The following is a 12,202-nucleotide window of genomic DNA, read 5'->3' as shown; positions in this document are numbered from 1 at the left end:
CACATACAGAAAAGGTTGGGTAACAGATTGAACAGGAGAGAGCTGGGGAAATGAAAACAATGGAGACAATGAAAACAAGAGGCACACTGACAGGAAAAGAGGCAGCAGGGATGAGAGAGTAAGGCAAGACACTGTACCACAGACCACATTTCACACAAACATACACCAGAGTCAGCTATTCTGAGGCTATGCACCCACAGACCAAGACCACTCACCATCTTCCCCATGATTCCAGTCCCCACAGTCTCTGCCATGATATCCGTGATATAATTCAGTTGATCCTTCCTGGCAAACACAACTAGCATCATCCCAACCAGACGGACCACCTGCACCTGCAAAACAAATAAATAAATATTCTATGAGTTTCCAGGTCAGCCGTAATACAATCCCCGATTTCTCACCCCCTGTGCTGCTTGTCTCCAGAGTCTCTTCCCATCTCCCATGGTCCCCCAACACTCCACGTACTGCACTAGCTTGGGGACTCCCTGCACAACAGGTGGAGACTTGGGAAGTCTATGGTCCTCCGACAGCACCCGTAAGGGGTGCTGCTGAGCTCATGGTTGTTCAGGTTCTGGTGTATTCCCTTGAAGCAGTGCCCCACTGTGAAAAATTTGAGGCTTCCCAGGTGCATTGTAGGATACAGATTGGAGCCACATAGCAATACTATGGTGGGAGGGATAGCTCAGTGGTTTGAGCATTGGCCTGCTAAACCCAGGGTTGTGAGTTCAATCCTTGAGGGGGCCATTTAGGGATATGGGGCAAAAATTGGGGATTGGCCCTGCTTTGAGCAGGGGGTTGGACTAGATGACCTCCTGAGGTGGTCCCTTCCAACCCTGATATTCTAGGATTCTATGAATACTAAACTAAGCTCCCACCAACAACACCTCGAAGAAGGAACTGACCAAACTAGTCCTGAACCTCACAAAAGGCCTGAGCTCAGGTCCCAGGATGGCTGGAATTTATTTCTGCTCATCTTTGCTTTTACAGAAGTACAGCAACCTGGTGGTGGAGCTCACGGTTTAAATTCCCAACTCTTTGCATGAGTAGTTTCAATGTAGGGGAAACAGCAAGCAAGTGAAGCATACACAGAGTCCGATATGCCTGACCTGCAGGCACCACAAAGCAGCATCTCTGGGGTCCTACGCAATGCCTGCTTCCCACAGAGCATTTGCTCCTTCTGCAGGACGGAAGAAGGGAGGTCATTCTCCACTGTTCTGCTCATCCTACAGCCATTAACATGGCACCTGTGTGCACAGTCTCTTGCTGCATGGATCCTGGCTCTGCCACTGTCTCTTCTGGGTGACTCTGGGCAAGTCACTTCACCTTCCATACTGATTTTACCAAGGTGCTTCTTTACTTTTTTTCTTTATAATAAAGTTCTGATTTTTAAGAATCTGATTGGTTTTTAGTGTCTTAAAAACCCAAGGATCTGGTCTGTGCTCACCTGATTTACCTATTTGGTTGGTAGATTATTCTCAAGCCTCCCCAGGAAAGGGGGTGAAGGGACTTGGGGGGATACTTTAGGGAAACAGGAACTCCAAGTGGTCCTTTTCCTGAATCTTTGTCTAACTCACTCGGTGGTGGCAGCAGTACCCATCCAAGGACAAGGAAGGATTTGTGCCTTGGGGAAGTTTTTAACCTAAGCTGGTAGAAATAAGCTTAGGGGATCTTTCATGCGGGTCCCCACATCTGTACTCCAGAGTTCAGAGTGGGGAGGGAACCCTGACAACCTGTAACTTGTGTCACTGGGCTCTACATAAAATAGTAGTGCACGGATGTCACAGCAAAACATGGTAGGGGAGGAGGAAGGGGAAATTAACTAATGTCTTAAGACAGAGCCACCTGCCAGAAGGCCTGCTATGCCAGCAAGAAAAGCTGTAGTGACTCAGTCCTGACACTTCATGAAGGAGCCAGCTAGCAACATTACAACTAAAGTTACTCTTTCCCAAGGCACAGTCTCCTAGCTAACTTCCCCTATACAAGCAATTTTGTTCCTTCAAGGAAAAGCTATTCACTTGGCTCCTTAGAACAAGACACACCCGGTTTTTATAGTTGCGGAGCTACCAAAACAAGGGAAATGTGGAATTTGACCCGCCTCTGCCTCTTATTGCCTGCGTATAGGAGGGACACATCTCACACCGAGCACCTGTCCTGTCAGCTCTCTGAGGGTATTTTTTTGTTGTTGCCCCACTCATGAGGCACCCACCAAATGGCCAGGGAGCTATTATTGGAGGATATCTCTGCCCTAGAACTATCTCCAGATTTATTCTAGTCCCACAGTGACTCTCCCTGCCCAGGAAACTATTCCATCAGCAGTGTCAGGTACACATCCTTGGGGGACTCTGCTCTTAGCCATTTTGGTTGGGTGACGTATGGACCATCTGAGTTGGGAAAGCGTGAGCTTCATTCCTGCCCCCATTCCCAGTCCCACCAGCTTGGATGCCAGAGGAGATGGTTTAGTAGGACTCACTTTCTTATACTTGGCCTTGGGGTGCAAGGCCTTCTCCACAGCAGCCAGCCACTCGTGCTCCTTCGCAGAGTCCAAGTAGAAAAAAGCTTCCGTGCTGAGGTCCAACTCCTGGAACCTACAAACAAGTCAATTTAGGACACAACCCCTCTCCCCCAAACCAGTCTCTGCTCTGTACCCCCATCAGAAGATGGCACTGCAGGAGGCCCAGTCTGAATCTCTCTATCATCATTCATCCCGGAGGAAGGTCAACTGGGCCTAGCTCAAACGAAGGCACTATGGCTCCCTTACAGTGTCTTACAGGCCCCTTCCAGAGACTATTTCCCTGAGGGACATTAGCCTGGTCTACTTTGCTAATGCCGAGGATGAGCTGGTTCTCAGCTGGTGCCTCACTGGAGGAAAGCTGCTCTGTTAGTTCAAGAAATCTACTTGACTTTTGGCTGCTTCTTTACATCATCCTGACTACTCCAGCCCTGTGAAGGAGGATCCCCTCCCTTCCGAGTCCCAGGGTACATGCTAGGCAGCAGTGTAAAGTTTGGAGTCCACTAGGAAGCCTGGGAATTTGAAATGAATAAAATCCACCAGTGTCCAAGGGAAGGGAGCGAGACACAAGATGTGTATGTATAAATGAACAGGAGTTCATGCCTCACCCAACACAGTAGATATCTGGGGGGTCTGAGTCACAGACTAGCCAGGGTTCCAATCCACTGTCCGGAGACTGGCCATTCACATTCCACGTTCCCACAAAAAACCTGCAATACACACAAGAGCAGCCATGCTGCTGGGGCAGAGCTTTACTGAATAGGTCCAGACTCTCTAATGCACACAACATCAAAACAGGGAGTGTCTGAATTGCATGAGGGTCCTGTGTAAAAAGGCCAGTGAACTTGCTAAGGAGTGTAAACTACACATAACATGAAGAGCTCTGTCCAAGACTGCAAAACACAGAGAATTCTGGGCATGGCACATTTCTAATTACTAGGGATGTCACAGAGCTCTGCAAAGTAAAGGGCACCTCACTGGGGGTCTACCTACATGACCCACACCATGCTTTCTACATTCTGAAAGTGAATTCCATGTTGGCAAAAAGGCACCAGATTGGCAACCATGAAGGCCTTTGTATTTATAAGACAATACAGCACGAGACAGCAGTGCAAGCTCCCGCTACCTCGCCTCTGCCAACATGCCTCAGTTCTACTTGGGGGAGTTCAACCCCCAGTCCCTGGGCTGAGATTACCTATAAGGACACCAGGAAGTGCCAATAAGATGGGTGAAGGGTGCTACTGTGGCCACCTGGCCACCTACGAACTGGACTGAAACCCCACTACTTGTTTCACATAGGCCATCCACCAGCAGGAGCTCATTTTGAGACCTGGGCTGGGTTCAAGGCAGTAGCCCACAGAAGCTGGGAAAATCTCTGCTTCTCACTACCCCTACATACTCTGTGCCTCGCGGCTATGGCTCTAGGGGCAGCACTGACCTGAAGCTCTGGATGTTGACATATTCCTTCTCTCTTTTGGCAAGGATGTGTTTGATGAGACCCTCTCTTTGCCCAGACTGCGTGTTGGGCACAAACAGCTTGCGCATGGTGTTGGTTACTTTTGGCTGGTCTCTGGTCACACCTTCCCTCTCTCGATGAAACCTAGACGGGAGACAACAAAAGACTTCAAACTGGGGTTACTGCCTAGGATACTGGAGGGTAAAGGCAACAGCTCTGGGATGCTACTTACTGCCTATTTTGTGGAGGAAGAGGGGGAGGCGGGGGCTCCCGACGAGATCCCATTTGCTGGTTTTGTAAGTTTCTTTTCTTCTCCAAACTTATGGCATTGAAATGATCTTCAAAGCCTAGAACCCCTGTAATGACCGAAGCCTGGGTGGTGAGAGTGAGGCCCAGGTGAATGTTCTTCAGAAAGCAGCTTAACAAGAACCTAGAGGGGGCAACGTAACTCCGGAAGCGGGAAGAGAGATCCCCACAGGAATGTGGGTGTGGCAAGGGGAAGCAGTATTATACCAACTCTGATGGTGCCAAGAGGGCGAGGGGAAGAGATGCTGACAGAGGCGAGGGGGAGCAGAGAGTGAGGAGATGGACAGACCAAGGGAGTGGAGAGACAATCATGAACCAAGAGGGACTTTGGCAGAGGGAAATACAGTACGTCAATAAGACATCAATCCATGGTAACATCACACTAGGACCAGGAGGTGGGCTTTTGTGGGAATTAGTGGGGGGATGGAGGAAAAGCACTAACCAGGCTCCTACCTGACAGGACCAATGAAAATCAAAGCTCCTGCAGAGGCCATAGTTTTGTATGTATCCCACCCAACCATTGAAAACAAGGGCCCCATGACTGTGCCCTGAACACAGGGCTGCAACTGCCGAGGTGGGACTCATTCCAGTACCTGAAACAGATGACTGAGGAGGAGCTGGGAGGTTTTTCTCCACCTGATACCAGCTGGCTGGCTCCCTGTGCTCAGGAAGAGGCGCTTTCAACTGGGCTGGAGAAGGAAACATCACTGTCAGAAACTGCTCTTGAGCCCCAGAGACACACACATGGCTGTAAGTGTGGTTACCTTCTTGTATGTTCAGCACTTTGGTGAGGAACCGAAGGCAGCATTCCTCATCGGGGATCTCAAAGAGGCGCTCTGGTGTGCAGTCTCCCTGTATTCTTATCTTGCAGCCAGCTTCAGACATACAAAACACACACACCAAGACACAGACAGGTTCGGCTTCTTGACCTTTAAACCCCTCCCGTGAACAAGCTACTAGCTGCCATTTGCTCCTCTGGGCCCATGATGGAAGTCCTCATTTATTTGCCATCATCTTGACAATTAGTCTATTTTAAAAAGTGAGTTTGAGGCAGTGTCGGGTCCTCCTTGTGCCCCTGAGACTCCCACCAATTTGTGGGTGGGCGGGGGTTCCAATGCCATTTTCCTGATTTTTAAAACTACTTCTCTCCCCTGCTGCTGTGTGAAAGACACTCACAAACAACAGGGGAAGCTGCCTTCACAAAGGAAACAATGACACTGCAAGCACCAAATGCAGTTAAAGGCACAGTGTCAAATGGAGACAGGAATCCAAGGTGGTATTTGTAGCAGTAGACACACATTTTCAGACAGAGTGATTCCAGATCCCCAAGACAAGCAGCCCACATGTTACCAAAGATAACCTAATCCTCAAGTGCATCTGTTCTCCCCATCTTCCACTGTGCAAAGCAAAGACAACCTATACTTGTCTATGCTGCATGCAAAGCACTGTGGGACCCTGCAGGGTATGAAAACCTCCTAAGAGGCCCTGATCAGGTTACACTTCCAATGTGGGCATCGTGTACTACCCCTGCACTCCAACCATGGGGTTGCTTCTGTGGCAGCAAGGAGTAGAGCAATAATATAGGACAGAAGCAGGAAAGCGAGGGGCTGGCAGGTTAAGTTCCGGGGAAAGTCAAACAGGCTCACAGGGAGGGGTTTTGCGAGAAGCATTAAGGGAGAAGTCAAAACTCAGCCAAGTGACACCTTTTGATCTAAGTATTTAGATCATACTCCTTGTGGTAATGAGCATTTTCCAAAAGAGTAACAAAGCCAGCCAACCCCTCTACAGCCTTACAACCCACAACTAGCACAGGGATAGCAAGTGGGGTAGAGCAGAGGGCAAAGGGGGAGGAGACAAGAGGGGGAAGCAGAGTGGGTGAAACAGGAAAGTGGGTGTGTCAGTGATGGAGAGATGATACATTTGTTAAAGAAAGCTCTCATCATAACAGACTCACTGTTTGTAGCTATATCAATCAACAGAGTTTCTTCAGCCTCTGGGAAACAAGAGAGAAGGATCAGGAAAGTTTAACCCTGTCCAGGAGCAGAGACTCAGTACATACAACACAAGCACAATGCCTGCCTTCAACACAAGGAGATCCCAGGCCCCAGCAAAGGAACAAACTGCTTCCATACCTCTCACCACTAGCAGTGGCACTACTGGAGAGAGTTACGACCCCACAGGCTGGGCCAGACTGGACAGAGGTCCCCCTGCAAAAGGGTCTCTTCAAATTCAGGGAAGTTAGACAGCGGTGTGTTTAAAATGAAAGGTACCAGCCTGCCAGTCCTGGAGACTGACTCCCCAAGTGCAGCATGAGCAGTAACAGTAGTACTAACTCCCCACATACACAGGTCCACCAACAAGTCTCACGGCTCGTCTACATGGAGAAATTTACCAGCAGAAACATGCCATAGCTATACTGGTATAATGCCCCTTGTGGACACTTATTGCAGAAAAAGTGTCCCCCCTCAAGGAAGTATCACAGGACAATTACAAGGTATAGTTCTGCTGGTAAATTTCCTCATGTAGACAAGCCCTCAGCCCGTTCAGATCCCATTTCCCATTCTATCTTTGGCCTCTGTGGAGCTGCCAGTAGAGAGGGCCATTTGATGCCATTCCAGGCAGTGTTTTTTGACACCAACACCTACCAATGAGGAACTGAACCGAGGCTCCCCAACCCACATTTATATCGAGATGGACCAAATCCCCACACCAGTTTGGGAGAGGTAGGAAGCTCTAATCATAAACTCTGAGTTTTAGTTGCATGGGGAAGTCCTAATCTGTACAGCCAGGGGAAAAAAAGCAGTGGATTTCTGGCTGAGGGGTAGGTGTGTTAGGGTCAGTACCTTGCACACATCTAAATCGGCTGTTGATGGGAATGTTATCCTGGTCAGGTGGGTCCTTCTCCCGTGAACGGATAACCAATCTGGAAACAGAGAAAAGCCTCATAACAGCACAGAAACTAAAAGATTCTAGAGCAAAGGTGTTGCTGACTTCATGACTGTATTTCTTCTGGAACCAAAGAGACCACAGGCCCTGCTCTCTAGTTCTACGTTGTTGGGGATAGTGAGGAGGAGCATTTATCACATGACATACGGGAGATGCATGCAAAAATATGCATATGGAGGAACCGCTTCCAAAGATGTACATGATAAAGGAAGCATGCTAAACTCCCGGGCCATGGGTCCACAAACTATACCAGAGGAGCTGGGGAGTTGACTGGGGACCCAGAACCAGGAAGCAGGGCCACTTTTCTGTCTGTTTAGAGCAGCGGTTCTCAAACTGTGGGTTGGGACCATGTTTTAAAGGGGTTGCCAAGATTGGCATTAGACTTGCTGGGTCTTGGGGCCAAAGCCCCAACCCTACTGCCTGGGGCCAAAGCCCAAGGGCTTCAGCCCTGGGTGGTGGGGCTCAGGCCTCAGTCCCCACGGGTCATGTAGTAATTTTTGTTGTCAGAAGGAGGTCACGGGACAATTAAGTTTGAGAACCTTTGGTTTAGAGGACAGCACTCCAAAGTGATTGGGAAGACTCCAAGAGCAAATGTGCTGATGGCGTGGCAGGGGCCATTCCATTTCTCAGGCCTTTGCTACCCTCAAAAGTTGTACAGCTTTAACTCATCTACTACTCTACCCTAACTCATCAACTTTAACTTCACTCATCTAGTGGTACAACTCCTCTACTGTGGGGGCAGTTATAGCGGCATAAAGGGTCTTTACACTGGTAAAGCTATTCCTGTATGGGAATAAGTTATATGGACACAAGGTACCAGTATAACACTATGGCTGTATCCACACTAGCAGTTATAGCAGAATAACAACTTTAGCTAAAAAAAATCAGTTTGTTAAGTGAACCAGTTAAATTGGCACAAAATCTGTTTGTATAACAGGCCACAGTGCTGTTCCAGCTACAACTAATAACTTGTACGCGGTGCAGGGAAGGATCTACCCTTAAGTCCTGCATGGAAAGGGCCTTTCTTGGGAAGCTCCAATATAAGTTCCTATTTTCTCCTCTTTATGTTCCTCAAAGAAAAAAAGTAAAAAAATCTTCAACCATCTTTTCAGACATGTGAGTGATTGTCTCTTTTCACATGGATTTTAATTTGGTTTCATGAAGGTTAAAGCTTTAACTTTTAATTGTAATAGGCTCACAACAATAGTTGTCAGTCTGACATTAAGTGTTCCACCTCAGCACTCAAGAGCATAAGGACGATCTGCTCTTAATTCCAAATGCAAGACAGGAGTTCAGCTACTCAGAGCAAGGCATCCCCAAGAACATATTGAAAAGTCACTGCAAACTTTCCAGATAGTTGCCTACCCACTAACAGCAACTAGGGAAAAAAATCCATCTGAATTTTCTTTTTTTTACTATAAAAAGATAAAAACCTAGCAAATGTTTCTTGTAACCTTCAGTATAACATCACCCTGGAGGGTGACACCATGGGGATTTCCCTAATGTACCCCATCTCCCAGGGAGCAACACTCCAGAAGACGTCACTGTACTAACCAATCACAATATTCACATAATGCTGCTGAGTCTATTCCAGAAAGACATCACTGTACTAACCAATCACCCAGGCCCACACACCAGAGGCAAGTGATACTAATGGAATCAGGGCAAGGGCAGAGATGCTCAGACAGTAGAGAAGAGGAACACAGTCCCACCAAAGCCTGCTCACTCCCTACAATAGCATGGGATATGCCCACCTTTTCCCAGTACACTAACTCCTGGTGGGAATCTCTACACAGCTGCCCCTGCCAACGTAGCCCAGGCGAAGACTGAATAATTCCCCTGCCTCACTCTGCCAATGTGCCCCCCGAGGGCGGGGGAAGGAAAAGGCCGTGCCATGACTCCAGTCTGTCAGTATGCCCCCAAAGAGTCCCTGCCACCTGCCAGCCTGGAGCCGTTTTCAACCCTGCGCCCGGGAGCAAGAGTCACTGTGGGCAGGCAACCTCCCTGCGGAGCCGGGGCAGCCGTGTGTGCTACTCACTCGCACTGCCCGTGGCGCTGGGAGAGGCTCAGGACACAGGGCTCCCTCCGTCCTGCTTTCACCTCCACAGCATAGGCACACGGCTAAGGAACTCAGCAATACCGCGGGCAGCAGTGTCCCCCCAACCAGCCCGCCCGCCTTCCCCCGGGCGCCGGGGTCCCCCAACCAGCCCCTCCCCCGGGCGCCGGGGTCCCCCAGCCCGCCCCGCACCCTTCCCCCAGCCAGCCCCCCCCGCCTTCCCCCGGGCGCCGGGGTCCCCTCGGGCTCCCTGTCCCAGCCAGCGGATACATCGAGGCTCCAGGCCGCGGGCGGCGGCAGCGGCTCCATGGGGAGCGCAGGGATCCGGTCCAGGCCACTCCCCGCGGCCCGGTCTCCCGGCGACTCACGGCCGAAGCGAGCGCGCAGCGACCGGGGCCGGACAGAGCGGTGCCGGCCGGGCCCGCAGTGGCCGGTGCCCCCTGCCGGCCGGAGGAGCTCACCGCAGCGCGCCGGCTCCTCCCGCCCTGCCCCGCTGACCTCGCCTCAGTCAGCTCTGGGCCCGCCTCTCCGATGCTCTGGGCACGGGGGCCGCACCGGAGCTCAGAGCAGGGCGACCCAGCCACGGGGCCATCAGGCGACACCCCCCTAGCCATGGGACCCCCCCCTCAGCCACGGGCCCGCGGGGCGAGACCCCAGCCACAGAGCGGCCGGGAACATGCTGGCTCACATCAGGGCAATCCAGGCACAGGCCCGCTGGGTGAGACCCCAGGCACAGGCTGCTGCCACAAGGCAGCAACGGCCCTCACCGCCCCAGCACTGACTGCAAAGCCCAGCTACAACCATGGAGGCTCTAGATCTCTGCCAAATGCGCCTGCCCTGCCACTTACAGCAATGCCAATGAGCCTGTCTCTGCCCTGCAGAAATGGGGGTGGCCGCTGAGTGATGCCAGGGCACGGCCTGTGAAATGCTGGGTTCCTACAGCAGGATTTGTTACCAACCTCAGAGTCTCTCCCTACCACCTCAGTTAAGCTGCCTTTTGGGTTTGCATAGTTAATAGGAATGAAATGCTTGGGAAGCCTGCTCTGAAATGAGAACCAAATTGCAGATATTGGCTCAGCTGTTCAAACCCCAGACAGCCCTGGTGATGACTTGTGGAAATATTTGCAGTTATTACCAAATAAAAACACTGCTACATCCTATCCAGAGAGTCCTGACAAATTATTCCCTGGTTCAGTCACAAAATCATCTCTGTCTTATTCAAGTAAGTAGGAAGGAGTGAAATTAGTTTTTATCACTGTAGGCTAAAGTGTTCCTGGAACCACCAATCCCCCAAGGTGGGTTTTTTTTTTTAATTGTGTGAGAAGATGTAAAAGGTGAAAGAGTGGACAGGTATGTCAGGGAAGCTCTTCCTGGTGTGGAGACTTTACAAACAGGCAGCCTGCTCTCTTTGGCTGCCTCTTTTCCTGCTGCTCCACCCTGCTCTCTTTGGCTGCCTCTTTTCCTGCTGTTGCATCAGCTCCTGCTCTGGGATAGATTCCTTTTCTTAAGCTGCAGCAGCCTCTCTTTCTGCAGCCAGTAGTTCTCCCTCTCCAGGTTGCCTTTGTCTTTGTCACCATGCCTAGGGAGTGCTGTGCTGGGTTTGAAATGCAGATTTTGAACAGGGAGGTAGGTAGTTAACTATTGCAACAGCTTTCTGAGGGATTCTCCAAGCACTTGGAGAGTGACTATTTTTCCAAAACATGTACTCTAATACAACCACTAGTTGTGGGGGCTGATGGAGGAATTTCTATAGCCTGTGTTATGTAGAAGGACAAACTAGGACACCATCACAGGGCCTAATAACATCAGCCACACTATCAGAGGCTCGTTCACCTGCACATCCACCAATGTGATTTATGCCATCATGTGCCAGCAATGCCCCTCTGCCATGTACATTGGTCAAACTGGACAGTCTCTACGTAAAAGAATAAATGGACACAAATCAGATGTCAAGAATTATAACATTCATAAACCAGTCGGAGAACACTTCAATCTCTCTGGTCACGCAATCACAGACATGAAGGTCGCTATCTTAAAACAAAAAAACTTCAAATCCAGACTCCAGCGAGAAACTGCTGAATTGGAATTCATTTGCAAATTGGATACTATTAATTTAGGCTTAAATAGAGACTGGGAGTGGCTAAGTCATTATGCAAGGTAGCCTATTTCCTCTTGTTTTTTCCTACTCCCCCCCCCCCCCCCAGATGTTCTGGTTTAACTTGGATTTAAACTTGGAGAGTGGTCAGTTTGGATGAGCTATTACCAGCAGGAGAGTGAGTCTGTGTGTGTATGGGGGTGGGTTTTTGGAGGGGGGTGAGGGAGTGAGAGAACCTGGATTTGTGCAGGAAATGGCCTAACTTCATTATCATGCACATTGTGTAAAGAGTTGTCACTTTGGATGGGCTATCACCAGCAGGAGAGTGAATTTGTGTGGGGGGGTGGAGGGTGAGAAAACCTGGATTTGTGCTGGAAATGGCCTAACCTGACGATTACTTTAGATAAGCTATTACCAGCAGGACAGTGGGGTGGGAGGAGGTATTGTTTCATATTCTCTGTGTATATATAAAGTCTGCTGCAGTTTCCACGGTATGCATCTGATGAAGTGAGCTGTAGCTCACGAAAGCTCATGCTCAAATAAATTGGTTAGTCTCTAAGGTGCCACAAGTACTCCTTTTCTTTTTGCGAATACAGACTAACACGGCTGTTACTCTGATAGATGACTATAGTGGTCCCTCCTGGTATTAAAATTAATGAACCATCTTGGTCTGTTTCTATAGTTATTTTGTAATGTGGCTGGAAACCTCAAACCTCCCCCTGCAAAAAAATGGTTTAGAGGTTGGCTTATGCCCTGATTCACAAGAGTTTAACTCCCTTCCAAACCACTGCATTATTTGAGACCCTCACCACTCTAACTTTGGCTAGTCTTGCT

The 12,202-nt window shown here is 49.7% G+C and overlaps 1 protein-coding gene across 5 annotated transcripts in view; it reads right to left on the bottom strand.

Moving 5' to 3' along the window:
* Window positions 1-9,661, bottom strand: part of OCRL (OCRL inositol polyphosphate-5-phosphatase) — a 28,975-nt gene extending 19,314 nt beyond the window's left edge. For 3 of the 5 annotated variants that reach the window (XM_077826097.1, XM_077826094.1, XM_077826096.1), the window contains exons 1-11: window positions 9,546-9,661; window positions 9,256-9,328; window positions 7,115-7,194; window positions 6,226-6,264; window positions 5,036-5,146; window positions 4,865-4,960; window positions 4,198-4,321; window positions 3,948-4,109; window positions 3,118-3,219; window positions 2,471-2,585; window positions 216-332 (exon numbers count right to left, since the gene is read on the bottom strand). In XM_077826097.1, the coding sequence (XP_077682223.1) occupies window positions 216-332; window positions 2,471-2,585; window positions 3,118-3,219; window positions 3,948-4,109; window positions 4,198-4,321; window positions 4,865-4,960; window positions 5,036-5,146; window positions 6,226-6,264; window positions 7,115-7,194; window positions 9,256-9,328; window positions 9,546-9,582 (1,056 nt within the window). In that variant the 5' untranslated portion in view covers window positions 9,583-9,661. Of the gene's footprint in view, window positions 1-215; window positions 333-2,470; window positions 2,586-3,117; window positions 3,220-3,947; window positions 4,132-4,197; window positions 4,322-4,864; window positions 4,961-5,035; window positions 5,147-6,225; window positions 6,265-7,114; window positions 7,195-9,255; window positions 9,329-9,543 lie in introns of those variants that run through there. The other 2 variants (XM_077826095.1, XM_077826098.1) reach the window with 2 other exon arrangements.
* Between the last annotated feature and the right edge of the window lie 2,541 nt (window positions 9,662-12,202).

The sequence above is a fragment of the Eretmochelys imbricata genome, chromosome 9, assembly GCF_965152235.1.
Source record: "Eretmochelys imbricata isolate rEreImb1 chromosome 9, rEreImb1.hap1, whole genome shotgun sequence".
Taxonomy (NCBI): Eukaryota; Metazoa; Chordata; order Testudines; family Cheloniidae; genus Eretmochelys; species Eretmochelys imbricata.
The sequence above is the reverse complement of the archived record's forward strand: the minus strand, read 5'-3'. Positions and strand labels throughout refer to the sequence as shown.